Raw genomic sequence first — 17566 nt, 5'->3', positions numbered from 1 at the left:
ATAAAAAGTCTCCTTATTTACACACGTGTCAGGTTTAATATTAGGTAAAAGGTTAAGCAGCCTGGGCTCTGTGGCAGGGCTGTTTTGGGAACATGAGTCACTGTTGACTTTGCATTTTTCTCGGTACTTCGTGCGTGTGTCTTTGTGAGCATTCTGGGTGCATATTGGCTGATTTGGGTCTACTCCCCTGAGATTTGGCTCTCTAAGCTGGCACACTCCAACCAGTCCTATAAAAAGCTGCAGCAGTAGGACGACATAAACTAGATCAGAGGTGCCACTGGGGGTCGGTAGGATGAGACAGAAAGCCTGTAAAACTCTCCAATAGTGCATGACAGCCAGCGTCTCATGAGAAGTGTGACCTAGACACAAAGGCAGCATGGAGCAATACACGTCTTGGAAAGTACCATATATCACCATCTCTTGTGCCAAATTTCACTAAGCTGCAACAGGTCACCTCACCAAGCAATCTGTGATACGATGGGGGCATCAGGCAAGTGCATATAATGATGTATGGTCCTGCATCACTCTGATGGAATAGATCCATATCTGTTCTGATGGAGAGATATAGATCTGTGAAATATTGAATTGTGTTTATGGCTTCTGTCCACAGGCAGGCTCTGTTAAATAAAACCATGATTTACAACTAGCATCAATGGAAGAGGATTTATATATTTTTTTCTTGTTTTTCAACTGAAAGTTACATGAAGGCATTGTTTCCATTTTCATATAATTTAGGAAGACCAAATTTAGTGATTGCCACCCGAAAAAGGGAGTATTTAACAGAAAGCAAAAAAGATTCACAAAGATCTTTCTCTTTGTTAATGTTGTTTTCTTCATTTGTTATTTATAGAAGGAATAAACTGTATTTCAGAGCCGCATTTGACCAGTAAGTTTGCACAAAAGATACCAATTTGAACTTCTCATTACAGTAACGTTTTGTAATTACCTTCTATAACCAATGATCAGATATTACCACAATCTAAGATGCATTTCTAAATATAGTTTAGAATCTATACAACAAAAAGAAACAGTCAGTATTTGTTTTATTGCTTAGCTGTAAAAAAGTTAAGGCAATGAAATTGACTCGTTCATAATATAAGCTTTTAAGTGCACCTGCTGATTACTAAGAGCTCTTCTAAAAAGACCATATATTTGGTATTTTTGAAAGGTGGACTGCTTTATTTGTCTTTATACATACTGGGTACAATTTCATAGATTAGATTATCCTAACCAGACCAGCAGGACTGTAGTGTTACAGAAACAGACACAGGTAGACATGTTTCTTTTCGTGTCACCTGGTTGCTGCAAACTATCAGGGGCAAAAATGCGAAAACTGTATGCATTTCTGGATAGACTGGAGGAACCTTGTAAAGACGTTCATTATATCATCCTTGAAGATCTGCAGAAATCCTTCTGAGCAAAGCTGTGAAGTCATAAGGCATACTGGAGGGGATATATACTCTCTCAATACTACGTGCTACTCTCAATCATCTTTTACATATTTGGAAATTATCCTCAACATTAATGCCCTAGCAGCACATTGTTTACCAAGGCCAAAATGCAAGTGGAGTCACAAAATAAAAAAAGAAATTGATCTGCAGTTAGAAGGGTTACATGGTTAATTTAAGTTTTTTCATTAATTCTCTATACTACTGTAGTTGGCCTCTGTTTCTAATCCAAAAACCGCTTGTCCCTCCACTGTTTTGGCATGACGAGGCAAAATAAGCAACTTATATGAGCAGTGAACAGACACAAATGCAAATGGTGTTTGTCATTGTTTGCCATGACAAAGACGATCATCTAGCATATTCATGGTGTGGAATCACGAGTCCAACTTTAACTAGAGCTGGTCAAGTTGAATATCTTAGTTTCTTGTCAGTTTTGCAGCAATAAACCAAAAGATTAATAAAAATGCTTTAGAATGTTGTGTTTTTGTAGTTGTTGTATAAGGAGCTATCCATGGCAACTCTATAAGAGACAGTGCCCTTATAGAACCAATCGTGGCCCCTGTACTGAAAAAAATTCTCTACAAAATTTAAATATAATGAAGTTTTTTTTTTCTGTATAAATAAGTGAATTTTCCCTTGATTTAAGCTGGTAAATTAAAAAAAATTGCCAATGGAAATAGATACTTTATATTCAAAATAAGAAAACAAATAAACTCCATTAACTTATTTCAAGGAGCAAAAAGACTTATTCCTTTGGCATATCATCATATTTACCAGCTAAAACCGAAATGTCTTTTTGTATAAAATTGTGTGTACAAAATAATATCTGTCTAAGTCTGTAAGTCTAAAATTAAGTGCAAATACAGTTATTTTTAGAAAATTTTACTTTTTGATGGATTTTTGTAGTGTAATGGAAAATAAATATATTATGATGATATGTGCAGACAGAAGTAGGTTAAAACTGAATCATCCTTTGGATAATTTTTTATATGTCATCTTTAAAAATTACTTTTAAATTAATAATAACAATTATTTGATATTATTAATTGCAATTATTGCAGTTAGCTTTAAGCTTCAGTCATATTAAATGATGAGCTCTTGCCATTTGTTTGGGGTTTTTTCTATGTGTATTTTCTTTCTTTGTTCTGTGCCCCCATAAAAGAACACCACCACGGCCCTCCTTGCAAAGTTCGTCTATAACTGCCATTGTGTGCAATAGCTCTATTGGAAGGCGATGTTGTCTCTGGAGTTTTCACATTGGCTTTGTCTTTGTGTCTCTTCCTCTGGCCAACAGACATTGTCTTGTCTCCACAGATGAAAAGCAAAGTCATCTTTGCTGTCATAATCATTCGATCTTACTTCCTTGCTATTTGTGTTGAAATCATACCAACAGAATAATGAGTCTGACATAACCAACAACTTTGGCACTTGTCATTTTGTGTAAATTAGTTGTCCAGCTGAGAAGACATATAAACAAACAAAACCCTTTGATATCATTTAATATAGCAGTGGGTCAAAATAAGTTTGCACAATCTGCTGTCATTTATCCCAATTTGCTCTGTGATCTTACAATAGGAAAGGTGTCAATTATAGATCAAGACTTTATAGAGAAATTATCTTTTTAAAAACCGTTATATGAAAGAACTTTTTACACCTTTGACAGGTGTGCTAATTTGCTGGTTAAAAGTACATCCATTCATCTGACATCTATTTACCTAATTGTTTTGTCCATGGCTTCATTTCTACTCTGCCCACTATGACTGCACTCTATTTCTACACCGTTAGCCCTCGTAGAAACTGACAAGTTTTCTTTTAAGTAGCTTATTCTTAGCTTTGATATTATTTGAACTATCAATGTCCTCGTTCTTAAGTTTGTTTGAATAATAGAATCTACCAAATGAATGAGGATAAGGCGTTGGCCTTGATTCCACATTTCAATCATCTAGCTTTTTGATTTAAAATGAATTCCTAAACACTGGAAGCAAAGCACCGATACCTCCAGCAATGAAACCAGCATGATGCTATTACCCCCAAGCTTTAGGGTTACAGTATTCCTAATTGGCTCACATTGACTCGGAATTCTATTTCTGGTGACCATAAAACTGAATCCTTTGGCTAATCCGATAAAACTTTATTTTTAAAACCTTTCACTTTGCCACATGGTTTACAAAATACTTGAATGTGTTGCTGTTATGCCTGCATTCCCGTTCATGACAGCCTTTAGTTAATTTTACTGATTTGATCTTGCGCAGCCTTGCTAATTTCTATTTTATCATGGGTAGCAATTTGTTCTTATATTTGAAACTTGATAACAACTGGGATCTTAACTGGATAATGATCCATTGCACATCAAAACTGGTTTTAGAAAAGAAAAGCGAGGCTGCTGCTGACAACCTGACCTCAATTCTATTAGAAAATCGTGCATCATGTTTAACGTGAGGTAAAATCGAAACACTCCACCATGAATGGATGTCAAAAATCCACCAGTAGTGACCCCAGTAGCTTTCTGATTAGTAAAATAAATAAAAAAGTCGTTATGTAGTGTTTTACTACAACTTAAATTGAGCATTTATTTCATATAATTTAACCCTGGATAAAAGATTGTTTTAATCTTAAAAGACTGAATTACATGAATTTCCTGCGAAACGTTTGAAAACTTCTGAGCAGAACTGTAATTAAGCTCCCTACTACACACTGCTGCGGCCTCCACATGTTTTCTATCATCTTATCACAGTCACAATCAAGCCTTTGGACACTTCCTCTGTTTGAATTAAGATAAGTCTAATAAGCATCGAATCCTACATTCATTTCAGCTCCTCCCATTTCTCTGTAAAACGCGCTCTCTTACAGTGTTGTTCCATTACTGTGATCTTTAGGTAAGCTGAACTCTGAAGAGCAACTCAATTAAAAAAAGGTCATAAAGTCAACCTTTGTTCTCTGAATCACACCGTGCCCAAAGTGAGTTCTTTTTAAATGAGATGGCTCCCGTGGTGCTCGAAGTACAGTCTTGCAATGAATTCAATAATACAGTCCAGGGGGAAATTGATTCCTTTTTTTTGTCATTATTGTACAATGCATGTGATGTCAAATGCTTTAGTTTAATAACTTATTTAGTGCTGTTTAAAATGTTGAAATATTTTTCAGTTTTGTGCTTTTAATGCTGAAAAATATCTAAATAAAACTTATATTTTATCACATTTATTTAGTGACTATTCTTAGTATCTTTTTTTTTCTTTTCAGACAAAATATACAGATATCATCTGCTCTCTAAAATTCTGCTACCATGCCAAACACCCCCACACATAGAGCTGGCAGATCAAATGTTTCCATAAAGCAAACACCCAAAGAGCAGGAATCAGATAATCATGTGACTAGTCCTCTCTGTCAGACAGTTTCAGTCTGTAGAAACTCATCACCAGTTTCAACAAGGTTGCACTGTGTAACAAGTGCTTGTTGAGTTTGCAGTTGCTTTTTGCAAAGTTCAAGGACATTTCGCAGCAGTTGCAGCCAAAACAATAGATACTCATTCCTATTCAAGCACATGGTTTTAATGAATTCCCCCAAGTCAGAAAGGCTGCTGCATGTCGCTTCCTCACTCATAGAACACTTTTCAGCTGTGACCCTTGGCCCCCACCTCTGGCTAACTAAAACAAAAAACAAAAAAACAGATGTGTCTGCAGATAGTATCCTGAGGGGCTCTCCAATGACCCCCAAATAGAAATCCAACTTGTACCGCAACCGCAGGCAGAATGACATTATACTCTGACACACTTCCTCTCTTCATTCCCCAGATTCCCCCCTAGCATTTACGTAATTAGATGCTTGTCCTGCTGTTTCAAAACACTGTTAAAACCGGGGTTAACCGTCACCTTGGTGGGCAGATGAGTGATGTGAAGCCACCTGCCAGGGCATGGTGCACAGCAGTTGAGGTGTCAATCAAAGCTGTTTTTCAGCATGGCTTGAGACCCTGCAGATACTGAGGTGATTCTGCGTCTCTTGTTCATGCAATCACATTTAGCTGTGTGGTTCCAGAGGTCAACATGCAGCACAAATAGAGGAAAGGGCAGCTGGGGTTACTCATCTGCAATGATATATCTATGCACATGTAATGAAGGACAAAATAAATGTTTATTTTCATAGTTGAAATGCAGCCTGGAGTATGCAGCAGAAATACTGTGGCAACCCTGGTAAAAAAGCAAAACATAGCTACATAAAAAAAATCATTTTTTCATTGCTGTGAATGCATGGTGACAGTTATTTGCACCTTTGCAATGTAGCCAGAATGAGTGCTAATCCCAGTCTAAAGTCTTTCTGTGTGCAGTTCTCCTTGTTCAGTTATGGGTTCTCCCCTAGGCAGCCTCTTCATCCCATGGCCAAAATGGTCCATGCTAAGTCAGTTAGATCTTTTCTAGGAGTGAGCGTGTGCTTGGATTTTAACCAGCATATTGCCCTGAATAAAAAATGTCCATCTTTTTAGGGTTTACACCTCCTATTATGCCAATAACTGCTAGAGATATCTACCAACCCACTAGAAGCATAAGGGGGTCTGGACTATTGATGGACATTAGTGTGATGTAGGTTTCTACAATGGAAGAAAATTCTTTTAAAATATATATATGTTTTCCTTCTTTATTTCCTCTGATTGCCTACATCATCTGCTCACACCTGGCTGGATAGTGAAGGATAAGGAACAGACACTTTTACTCTGGTTAGCTTACAAACCTACTGCAGGTTTTGGTTCACTTGGATTGAATCTCTTGCCCTGGGAGACCAAATTGACTATCTTGAAACCAAAAGGAGAAAGTGAACCATGGAGGGAAATCAGATCTAATTCATGGATGTATATGTGATCTTAAATCTTTCCAACCACAGCATACCTCGCACCATTTATGCAATCAAGACAGCACACCATGCTCTCTCCATCCCTGCTGTCTTAATCTGTCCTCCTGCATTTGTCTCATGTACAGAATAATAATAATAAAAAAAATTGGGTGTTAAAAATTCAGAGTTAATCTATTTAACTCTAAATGGAGTATTTCCAACTACACTGAGTGTAAATCTGCTCAAGTGTTGCAGTTAATAATCAGTGTAGACATTGACAGCAATACTCTATATGGTGTCAATTACTCTCCAGTCTCTGAGAGCTCTTCTTTATTTTTTACACTAATAGATGTAAAATTAACACTGGAAATATGTCACTTGCTATACAGTCAATTTTACACTCATTTGCAGTCTGACCAGATGTTATCATAAACAGAATTATATCCAACTCTGTAGGGGCTTTTTTCCAGCTTTTTATTGCCATAACACTGTCACAAGTATAGCGCAGCAGCATGAACTCTGCATTCAACCCATCCCCTTGGATGGGTTAAAGGTCTTGCTCAGGGACCCAGAGTGGCAGTCTGTGGAAGTGAGGCTCGAACATAGAACTTCAGGATTCCAAGCTCTATGGCCTAACCACTAGGCCACCACTCCCCTCAAAAAGTGTTAAATACTTGTTTGTTTTTTACTGTATACAGGGTTGCTATATGCAAGGCTACTTTGGAGTCAAAATTAAAAAAACATTTTTTAAGAATTGATTTGACGGCTGAAGTCAAACTGTTAATTGATATATTATTAATTTAAGGTGGAAGCCCAAGTGTTTCATTTGTTTTACTACCTGCTGTTATCATTTTATGCTTTTCTTCTGCCTTTTTTTTGTTCTATTTTATTGTTTAATTCACATAAAGCACTTTGAATAGCCCTTGTACTGAATTGTATATAGATATTGTATAAATATATATATATATATATATATGTATGTATATTGCTATACACATAAACATGGTTTGCCTTGCTTGATGATTGCACTTGATTGCTCTTGTGATCCTGCAAATCTTCCAGCTGTAAAGGCATCCTAACATTGAGGTTTTCACCAACAAACAATCCAAACTAGTCTTAAATAATCAAGGCAAGAAAACTACCCAACAATACCTACAAACTTCACTTGGAGGAATGATATGCTGTTGCCCTGTTGTCTTCCAAAGGCCATAGAAAATATGTTAGAGAAATAAAAATCTGATGGTCTCTGCCTGGAAACTAAAATAGGCCATCTTTGGGATAATGATAATCCAAAACATATGGCCAAATCATCCCAGGGTTCGTTCGAATCAACCCTCTCCCATAGCGATGTCAATCCCCAGACTTAAATCCTTTTAAAAACCTGTGGTTTGAGTTACAGAGAAAATACCATCATAACGAACTTTTTCCTGATTTATCACATGTATCAGTCAAACTATCTACATCAGTGTTTACTTAAGTAACCCTGTTCAACGTAAAGTACCATAGACCCAATGAAACAGAATGTTTTAGAGATTACAACTCAAAACGGCAGTCATAACATAATTTTGCTTCTTAGACTCAATTAAACAGGAGTTGAGACAAATCCCATTTGTTGCGAGTCAGTGCCCTCCCTGAATTTCCTTCACTGGCCGGGGCATCTCCATGGATCTTTAACCACCAGATAAGGACTCAGCTGTGCAGAGGCTGCTTAAAGGAACAGCCCAGAGTCCAAATCCTGATATAATCAAGGTGAAAACCTTGATATCTAACAGCATCTGGTTCAAATTTGGTTCCTGGTCAGTGAAAAAACACAATTTTATCCACATTTCTAATCTTTTCTCATCCCAGAAACTGATTATTTGTTTGGCAAGGGTCAAAAGAAGAAACCTTCAGCGGCAATGTGATTACAGTACCTTCAAAGATTAAAGGTATTTACATAAGGAAATGAATTTTATACAATGGCAGCCCATGACTCCCCAAGGGGATGGGTTAAATGCACAGAGTTAGGGGAGTGGAGGCCTAATGGTTATCAGATAGAGCTTGGAATCCAGAAGTTCTTAGTTTGAGCCTCATTCCCACTGATTGCCACTCTGGGTCCTTGAGCAAAGACCCTTAAGCCCACACTACTCCCTGGGCGCTGCAGAATGGCAGCTCCCTGCTACCCAAGTGGATGGATTAAATACAGAGAGTATAGGGGGAGAGTTGGCCTAGTGTTTCAAGCAGTGCGCTTGTGCTCTGAGAAGGTTGCAAGTACCCGGTTCAATCTCCACAGCCTGCACTCTGGTAGCCTTGTGAGACCATCCTGATCTCGCGAGCTTTCAAGGTTTCACTCGCAGATCAGTCTGGAGACTCTCCGTTAAAGAAAATTTGGAGCCGTTCGCCAAACGAACGTCCAATCAGCGTTGGCTTTGAGGCGGGTTGAGGTGTGACGCAACGAGAAGCGCGACAGTTCAGTCTAAAGAACATGGCGGCTTCAGCCAATGAAACTAGCGTTAGCGTGGCTATCGAGCAAGTTTTATCGGAATTACAGAGTATTTCTTTACTGAAAGAAGAGCAAAACACTGCTCTGGAGGCTTTTCTCAGAGGAAAAGATGTTTTTGCTCTTCTCCCAACTGGTTTCGGCAAGAGTTTGATCTATCAATTGGCTCCTCTTCGTCGTCGCTCTGTTAGTACGTCATATGCTTCGTTGATCTGATTGGTTTATTTGGACCGTCTATCACCAACATAGGCCAATCAGCTAACCAGTATTTTCGCCCCTTCCCAAAATTACTTCAACAGAATGTTTCCAGATGGATATGCGGAGCAAATCTATCTGGGGGAGTCAGGTTAGCACTCTGGGTCTCCTAGCAAGACCCTTAACCCCACACTGCTCCTGGGGCACCGAACAATGGCAGCCCAGTGTTCCCATAGGGGTGGGGTAAAAACAGAGGTAAATTTCTCTAATGTGAGATCAATAAAGTTTAATTACTTATTTATTTTGTATTATTTATCTCATCTTTACATCCTAGATACAGCCCGATGTTGTCCAGAGTCTAGTTACAGAGTGGGAAAAAGTCTCTATTAACCAAGAGCTAAAAGCCTAGGAAACTGTGCTGCAGCTTCCGAGGCCTCGTGTCAGATTTTTATCTCGTTTTCCCAGAGGGTATTATGATTGGAGTTTCAGCTCACTGTGTGTAGTATAATCAAATAACTTTTCTCTCAATATTTATGCTGTTTTTTAGCTGTTTACACTTTACCTTTTGAAGCAAAGCAGCCAAAACAATTGTCATTACCAGGAGAGGACATGGTTATTTAAATAAAACATAAAATCTGCATTTTACAGAAGCCACACACTCAATTAAAAAGGAAAGAGCTTATAAAGGGAAAGTTTTACAACACTAACTGGCATGTTCTTGTTTGAGACATTAAGAAACCTAAATGCTAGGACTGTCATAACTAGAAGGAGCAAAAACAAACATAAGCCACAGCAAAAGAGAGAGTTATTGTCTGTGTCCAAAACATCAATTACAACGTTTGGTTCATCAACTTTCATGCCAATTATTTCTTGCCACTACAAACATCTACAAACTGCTCTTGGGAAAAAAGGAAGGCTTGCCAGGAACATAAATATTCCTGGCTATAAAAATTAAACAGACCACTTTATTGGGCAAAATTGACTCAGACCACTACAGTGGCATTCCCACCAGGAAAGATTGCTGCTTGGAGCGCGCTTTTCTGACTGGGATTGCTTGTTGATAGTCCCCCACACTGCTAATGTTTACCCACAAATACTCACCGCATCAAAGGTCACTGTTTGATGTTTAACCCAGAGTGACGTAAAACTTAAATGGTGGTGGTGGGTTTTTGAGGGGTATGAGGGATTTTATGAGAGGGCAGGAAGGGTTATACCTCCATAAAACCTGAGGGGTCATATTAGGTTCTGTGTTGCAAGCTTTTGGACTGATGCCCTTTTCTGTCCTTTGATAATCTCTTTTTATTCTGAGTTTTATGCGTGTTACAAGGCCAGATGGAGTCAAAGTAGGAAAGGCATGTCCACATGATTGTAGTATTGTCAGTGCCATGACCCTAATCTCGGTCCATTATGCACATTACTCTCCATCACCTGAAAAGCATGCAGCATTTGCATGTTTGGAGGGGGTTTAGTGGCGAAGATTTGTTAGGATGTCCCAGATGGTAAAAAATGCTTCTCCTGGTCTCTACAGGTGCTGGTCATAAAATTAGAATATCATGAAAAAGTAGATTGATTTCAGTAATTCCATTTAAAAAGTGAAACTTGTATATTATATTCATACATTACATACAAACTCATATATTTCAGATGTTTATTTTGTTTAATTTTGATGATTACAAATGACAACAAATGAAAATCTCAAATTCATCATATCAGAAAATTAGAATATTGTGAAAAGGTTCAAAATTGATGGCCCCTGGTGCCACACTCTAATCAGCTAATTAACTCAAACCACCTGCAAAAGCCTTTAAATGGTCTTTCAGTCTAGTTCTATAGGCTACACAATCATGGGGAAGACTGCTGACTTGACAGTTGTCCAAAAGACGACCATCGACACCTTGCACAAGGAGGGCAAGACACAAAAGGTCATCGCTAAAGAGGCTGGCTGTTCACAGAGCTCAGTGTCCAAGCACATTAATAGAGAGGCGAAGGGAAGGAAAAGATGTGGTCGAAAAAAGTGTACAAGCAAGAGAGATAACCGCACCCTGGAGAGGATTGTGAAACAAAACCCATTCAAAAATGTGGGGGAGATTCACAAAGAGTGGACTGCAGCTGGAGTGAGTGCTTCAAGAACCACCACACACAGACGTATGAAAGACATGGGTTTCTGCTGTCGCATTCCTTGTGTCAAGCCACTCTTGAACCACAGACAGCGTCAGAAGCGTCTTGCCTGGGCTAAAGAGAAACAGGACTGGACTGCTGGTGAGTGGTCCAAAGTCATGTTCTCTGATGAAAGTAAATTTTGCATTTCCTTTGGAAATCAAGGTCCCAGAGTCTGGAGGAAAAGAAGAGAGGCACTTCATCCACGTTGCTTGAAGTCCAGTGTAAAGTTTCCACAGTCAGTGATGGTTTGGGGTGCCATGTCATCTGCTGGTGTTGGTCCATTGTGTTTTCTGAGGTCCAGGGTCAACGCAGCCACATACCAGGAAGTTTTAGAGCACTTCATGCTTCCTGCAGCTGACCAACTTTTTGGAGATGCAGATTTCATTTTCCAACAGGACTTGGCACCTGCACACAGTGCCAAAGCTACCAGTACCTGGTTGAAGGACCATGGTATCCCTGTTCTTAATTGGCCAGCAAACTCTCCTGACCTTAACCCCATAGAAAATCTATGGGGTATTGTGAAGAAGAAGATGCAATACACCAGACCCAACAATTCAGAAGAGCTAAAAGCCACTATTAGAGCAACCTGGGCTATCATAACACCTGAGCAGTGCCATAGACTGATCGACTCCATGCCACGCCGCATCGCTGCAGTAATACAGGCCAAAGGAGGCCCAACTAAATACTGAGTGCTGTACATGCTCATACTTTTCATGTTCATACTTTTCAGTTGGCCAACATTTCTATAAATCCTTTGTTTTTATTGGTCTTCAGTAATATTCTAATTTTCTGATATGATGAATTTGAGATTTTCATTTGTTGTCATTTGTAATCATCAAAATTAAACAAAATAAACATCTGAAATATATGAGTTTGTATGTAATGTATGAATATAATATACAAGTTTCACTTTTTAAATGGAATTACTGAAATCAATCTACTTTTTCATGATATTCTAATTTTATTACCAGCACCTGTATGCATTTCCAAGAGATTTTTCAGAAGATAATTATAGATTTTATTTAAAAAAAACTAACAATAGAACTTAAACTTAAGGAAGTGAGCATGATGCATATACGTAGGTGTAGAAAGACATGGTCCATGCCTGTGTGTGTCTGTGTTTCTGCATGAGCACACAAATAAACCAACACTAAACAAAATACATTTTTCTCTGGACACCTGAATTACATGACTGAACAAGCTTTTTCATTTTTCTTTCTTCCTTCTCTTCCTTCTTTCAAAGGATACAATTGATGCAAACACCTTTCAGGAAAAAGATCTGTGTACTTATGCTTAATAGAGTTACAATATTTCCCCTTAAAAGTGAGAACTTAGTAATACTTTCTTTCTAGTGCAGAGCTGAGTATTGTAATTACTGTACGGGCTTCAGGCTCTGCCACAGATTTCTATATTTGTCTTGGGATGCATCAATGATAACTTATGTCACTCCCCTTGTTTTAAACATAATGAAACAAAGGCTTGTATCAGAACAATCAAATAGCACTGGCAGGAAGTAATTTATTCTAGCCGGGTATTTACAGCAGAGATAAGCAGACGAATGAACTTGCAGCTTGATGCAGATTGTCTGTTCTAAACAAAGTTCTTAGCTAGCTCTAAGGCCATCCAATGCACTTTTCTTTACCACCACAAAGATACATGTATTTGAAATAACATAACAAATATCTTTAATCTAGATTAAGATTTTTTTAAGGCGAAACACCAAATTTTAGATTATTAAAAGTAAAAAACAAAAAGAAAACAGTCCTTTCTTACCTTTTTTGTCAGATATTTGTTTTACTTACTTCATTGGGTAACAACTAAAGGCATTTAAGTATATATGTGAATGTAGGTATACATGTTTAAGTTTAATTGAGCAGCAAGACAAAATATATTAAATATGATGCAATGAATACAAAATTCAACTTATGCGATGAAATTCAGAATTCAGATGTGGTAATAATTTACCCAAATGAATGAAGCAGTGAGATTTCCAATATGTTGCAGCTGCTAAGAGACTCCAACTTTCCAAACTAGAATGCTAATGAGCATCCTTATATTTTTGACTGGTGCACTAAAGGGAAAAACCTGACGTTTGCAGAAAAAAATATGTCTGGTACACTCTAAACTTGAATTTATTTAGTTTTAACCCATTATAACCGAACTCAGAACAAGATCTTGCTAAGTAGTTGCATGCACAGCAATGCCTGGAGAAAGGTATCCTCAGCCCTACCATCATGAGCACTTATAAGATAGACAACCTTGCATAATCTCTTACCTAAACCCAATTAAGCATGGTGAGTAATCCTAGCATAGTCCTACTTTAAGATGTAAAATTAAGTTAAAACCTAAGAGAATGTATGAAAACATGCAAGAGCAACACAACTGACTAAATTCCATTCAAAAGGCAGTAGTGGTAGGCCATGTAAAATCAAAGAGTGAGGTCAGGAGATGTTTATTGATATTGTGCAGATGTGTTCCCAGAGGCGTCTGTAGAAGGTTTTTTTCATTGCCCAGCAGCTGCGTTATAACCCAGTATTTCCAAATGGAATGCAAAGTGTCAGATGCAGGGGTGTAAAGCCCACCACCACTGAGCTTAGTTGAGATGAGTTCATTATGGTGAAAGATCACACTTCCGTTTCTAGCAACCCAGCAGATGACTCTTGGCTTGGCAGTCGCAGTCGCCTCAGTGTTTGTAGTATCAATTTTGCTACAGGAGTACACCTGTTTTTATTTCAGGGTTGGGCTTGTTTCCATGGTTCAAGTAAAAGATGTTTACACTGGCATACCAAGTCATTTTTAGGACAAATTTGGGGTGACCTCTCCCTGTTTCAGCATAATTGCATAAAGCAAGGGTCTATAATATACAGATGAGCAAGTTTGGGGTCTGCAGAGACAGGTGAACTTGGCTGAAGGAAACACCTTTAGAATGAATTAAAGCAGAGAGTTCAAGCTAGACCTTTTTGTTCAACATCAGCATTTATGCCAAAAATTATCCAAACCTGCTCCTAAGAAAAGCATCTGTAAAAGATTTGAAGCAGTTTTAGCTGCAACAATTGGGCCAACATATGCTTAAGGGGATGTTTATAGGCGTCTAAAGAAAAACAATAAAACACAACCTAACATTTTAACGTTGACCTGTCTGTGTATCAAAACCAGCTTTAAGATAGGAAAACATGAGTAGATAAGTTTTATTAAACCGTATCACCTTTTCCTGGAATATCGGGTTAAAAGGGTGAAAGAAAAAAAATAGTAACACAAACAGTGAAAAGTGCAGCTGTGCTCAATACAATCGACCTGCTTTGGGAGTCCCTGCTGAGACAAGAGAGAGCAAACTCTAAATGGAAGGAGCAGGTTTGAATGATTATACTATTTGATAGCTAGTTGGAGAAGTGAGCTTAGCTCAAAAACTTTACCTCAACACTGATAAAAGAGACGGCGAATGATCTGCTGTGAGCAAATACCTGCTGTTTTCTCTTAGATATCATGAGTAGGAGGAACGGAAGCGTCTCTCCACAAAACATCAACAACCGTTCCTGTATAAAACACCCCAAACATCACATTATTGTAAACAAGCTTTTTTTCCCCCCCATCAGACAGATCCATCCATTAAAGCTGACCTTTTAGATCCCATCTGCGGGGGAGCGTTCAGTGACATAGTTGAACCGGCTGTCTCTATAGAAACAAGGGCAATTCAGTCGATTGTGGTTTTGGGATTTAAATGCCATCGGAAAGAACAGTGAGGGGCGGCTCGTTGTCAAACAAGTTGCTACTCAGTAGCAAAATGCGGACTTGTAAGGCAGAGTAATTGCAGTTGGAGGGAAAGGAATAAAATGAGTGCTGTTGACTGTCAGTCCCTGCCCACCCACACATCCCTGGAGAATCCCATTAAACTCAAGTAGATGCTATCAGCTTTTAAACATACGTAAACATATGCTCTCCTAAATGTCCCTTCTGTTTCCTGTACTCCCTAGACTGCAAATTTGCTCCAGCAGGATGCATTCATTCACCTGCATGTAGGGCATCACTCATAAACTGCATAGATTTTTTTACTGTATTTTAGCTCTAAAAGGATGCACAGACTTGAACATCCTACCCAGAGCTGATCTACAAGTCTAAAATATGGTGATTAATCAAAGAGAGTCTAAAATCCTGCAAAAATGGAAATGAGACCATCTCTGGAAATAAATAAATAAAAACAGAGCAACTCACATATGGTATCTAGATGTCCTGTGGTTATTTGGAAGAGATGACACAGATAGACAGGAATGCATTGCTGTGTGTATGTTTGAGTGGAAATGTCATGAAGTGCTGGAAAAATTTAATTGAACTTGTGGCAAATTATGATAAAAATTAAAGCTGCAGACAACATTATGCGGCACTTGCCGCTCAGTGCCTATAGCGACCACGAAAACTGTGCATCGTCACTGATGATCTGACAAGAATACGTCCTGCTTTATACTAGTATAAGGAATACTATCAACTTCTTTCTTTTTTCTTATAAAAGTTATCAAGTTTCAAATTTATTGACGATTAAGACAGGCTCTAGCCACACCCCTTCTTTATAAATGATTTTTAATAACTTTTCATCTCACATGCTCTATCTGCATACTGACCATTTTGAAGCCAATATCCCAAAATCCCTCGGAGCAGTTTATTAAAGTTTGACATGTGAAAATGAAAATTTACCAAAATTCGACCTTTGACCCCAAAATGGCTTGACTTCTTGTGTCTTTTAGGGTATGACATCAAGAGACTGTTTTCATCGTTTGATGAGATGTAGGTGAATACTCAATTTAAAATCTTTGCAACTTATGGTTTGTCCCTTTGGGGGGCGCTGTAGAGCTGTTCTGCCACATACATATTTCATTACTTTGAAATGACTACATTTCCATCGGGGGACAAAGTTTTGAATATATTAAGGCCCTGAAATAGGCGCAAGTTAATAAAGATAAACATTTAAATTACAATACGAGTCATCGGCTAGGACCTAGAAATAAACAAAAGAGAGTGTGCTAACAGGCTAACAGGTCCCTCTTTCTCATTAAAAGACCCATTTATGCAAACAGGGAATCAGGGACAGTCGATGAGGGAGTCGACCCCAAACAGATGGACCCATAGGTCACATTTCCTTTTTCACCTTCTGTCATATGGCACATCTCAGTTATATTATCCAACCTCCTCTTTCTTCAAGCTCTCTAGAGAAATGAGACGTTGGCCTCAATCTTCCAGAGTATTTTGACCCACTTATCCCTGATCTATAATAAGAGCCCCTAGCATTACAGCTGAAATGAGAGATCAGAATTACTCTTTAAAAAAAACACACAAAAAAACTACTGCAGGAAGAAGCAGGTTGTTAGTCGTGTAAGACAACCAGAGTGTCAAGCATTTATCAGGAAATCTCAAGTTAAACATCTGTTGGCACAATAAGCACCAAATGAGTCAAGGGACAAAATAAGGGTGTTTTTACAGAGATTCAGATGATAACTTTCATATCAATGTCACATTGTGAAAGGGGTCAAAATGAGAAGACACGGCCTGGCATTAATCTTCTAAGGAAGTAGAGAGAGGGAAATGTCATCATAGCTTTTCAACAGAGACAGGCTCAAACTCGAAGTGCAGTTCTGTTGAAAAATAAGTTTTTTGTTTTGAGAGAAGCTGGGTTTAGGTTACGTTTTAAAGCACGCAAACAATTTACCAGCTTATGCTGATCTTTCCTCATGGATCAAATCATAATGTGTGAACTGCCTGCTCACCATCTCCACTTGCCGAGGGTCCAGGTTGGTTGGGTCAGAGGCCGGCACAGCAAATTGGATCTTTCTCCTCTCCTTGTGCTCTCCCTCCACCTCTTTTGACACAGAAGGCTCCATGTTTCTTGATCCTGGGGCTCTGAGCCTCTGACTCCCAGTGGAGGCCAAAAGATATCTGCACCCTCTCTGGAGGAACCTCCAACAGCTGGGTAGTCCCACTCCTGATGGCTTCTTGCTTCCTCTCCTCTGCACTGACAGACTTTATTCTGTCCTCTCTTTAGAGAAAAAAATACAACAACATGTACGTCTCCCTACCCTCTGTCCACTTCGACCCTGCTGCTGTCCTCTTCTATCACTTTGATATTAATTCTGCCTGCCTCTGTGTGCTCTCCCCTAAAACCTGTGCAGCAGAAGTGACTGAGGCATGTCCTCAGATCTGGTTGTGTTGCAGGGAGGTAGGTGGGTAAGAGGAGAGGAGGGTAGGGGAGGGGCCAGCAGCAGAGAGAAGGTGGAGACATCAGTAGAGGGAGTGGTCTGTATTAATGTGGGAGGAGAGAAACAGAGGAGCAGGGGGAGCTGCTGTGTAAGTCATAGTACATTCTATATCAACCATATATTTATTTGTGAATGGGAGCTGTATGCATAGCATGGGATGGGGGGCAAAGGGAATAGACAAAAAGTATGAAAAGGGAATATATTTTTTTGTGATTAATAAG

At 38.7% G+C, this 17566-nt stretch overlaps 1 protein-coding gene across 1 annotated transcript in view; it reads right to left on the bottom strand.

Moving 5' to 3' along the window:
* Positions 1–17311, bottom strand: part of ppp1r1b (protein phosphatase 1, regulatory (inhibitor) subunit 1B) — a 33250-nt gene extending 15939 nt beyond the window's left edge. The window contains exon 1 of the mRNA XM_038297336.1: positions 16857–17311. Coding sequence (XP_038153264.1) covers positions 16857–16970 — 114 coding nt within the window. The 5' untranslated portion in view covers positions 16971–17311. The remainder of the gene's footprint in view (positions 1–16856) is intronic.
* Positions 17312–17566: the final 255 nt, after the last annotated feature.

Source organism: Cyprinodon tularosa, unplaced genomic scaffold, assembly GCF_016077235.1.
Source record: "Cyprinodon tularosa strain WSP-4 unplaced genomic scaffold, ASM1607723v1 ctg386, whole genome shotgun sequence".
NCBI classification, from domain to species: Eukaryota; Metazoa; Chordata; class Actinopteri; order Cyprinodontiformes; family Cyprinodontidae; genus Cyprinodon; species Cyprinodon tularosa.
This window is presented reverse-complemented; position numbering and strand designations above follow the sequence as displayed.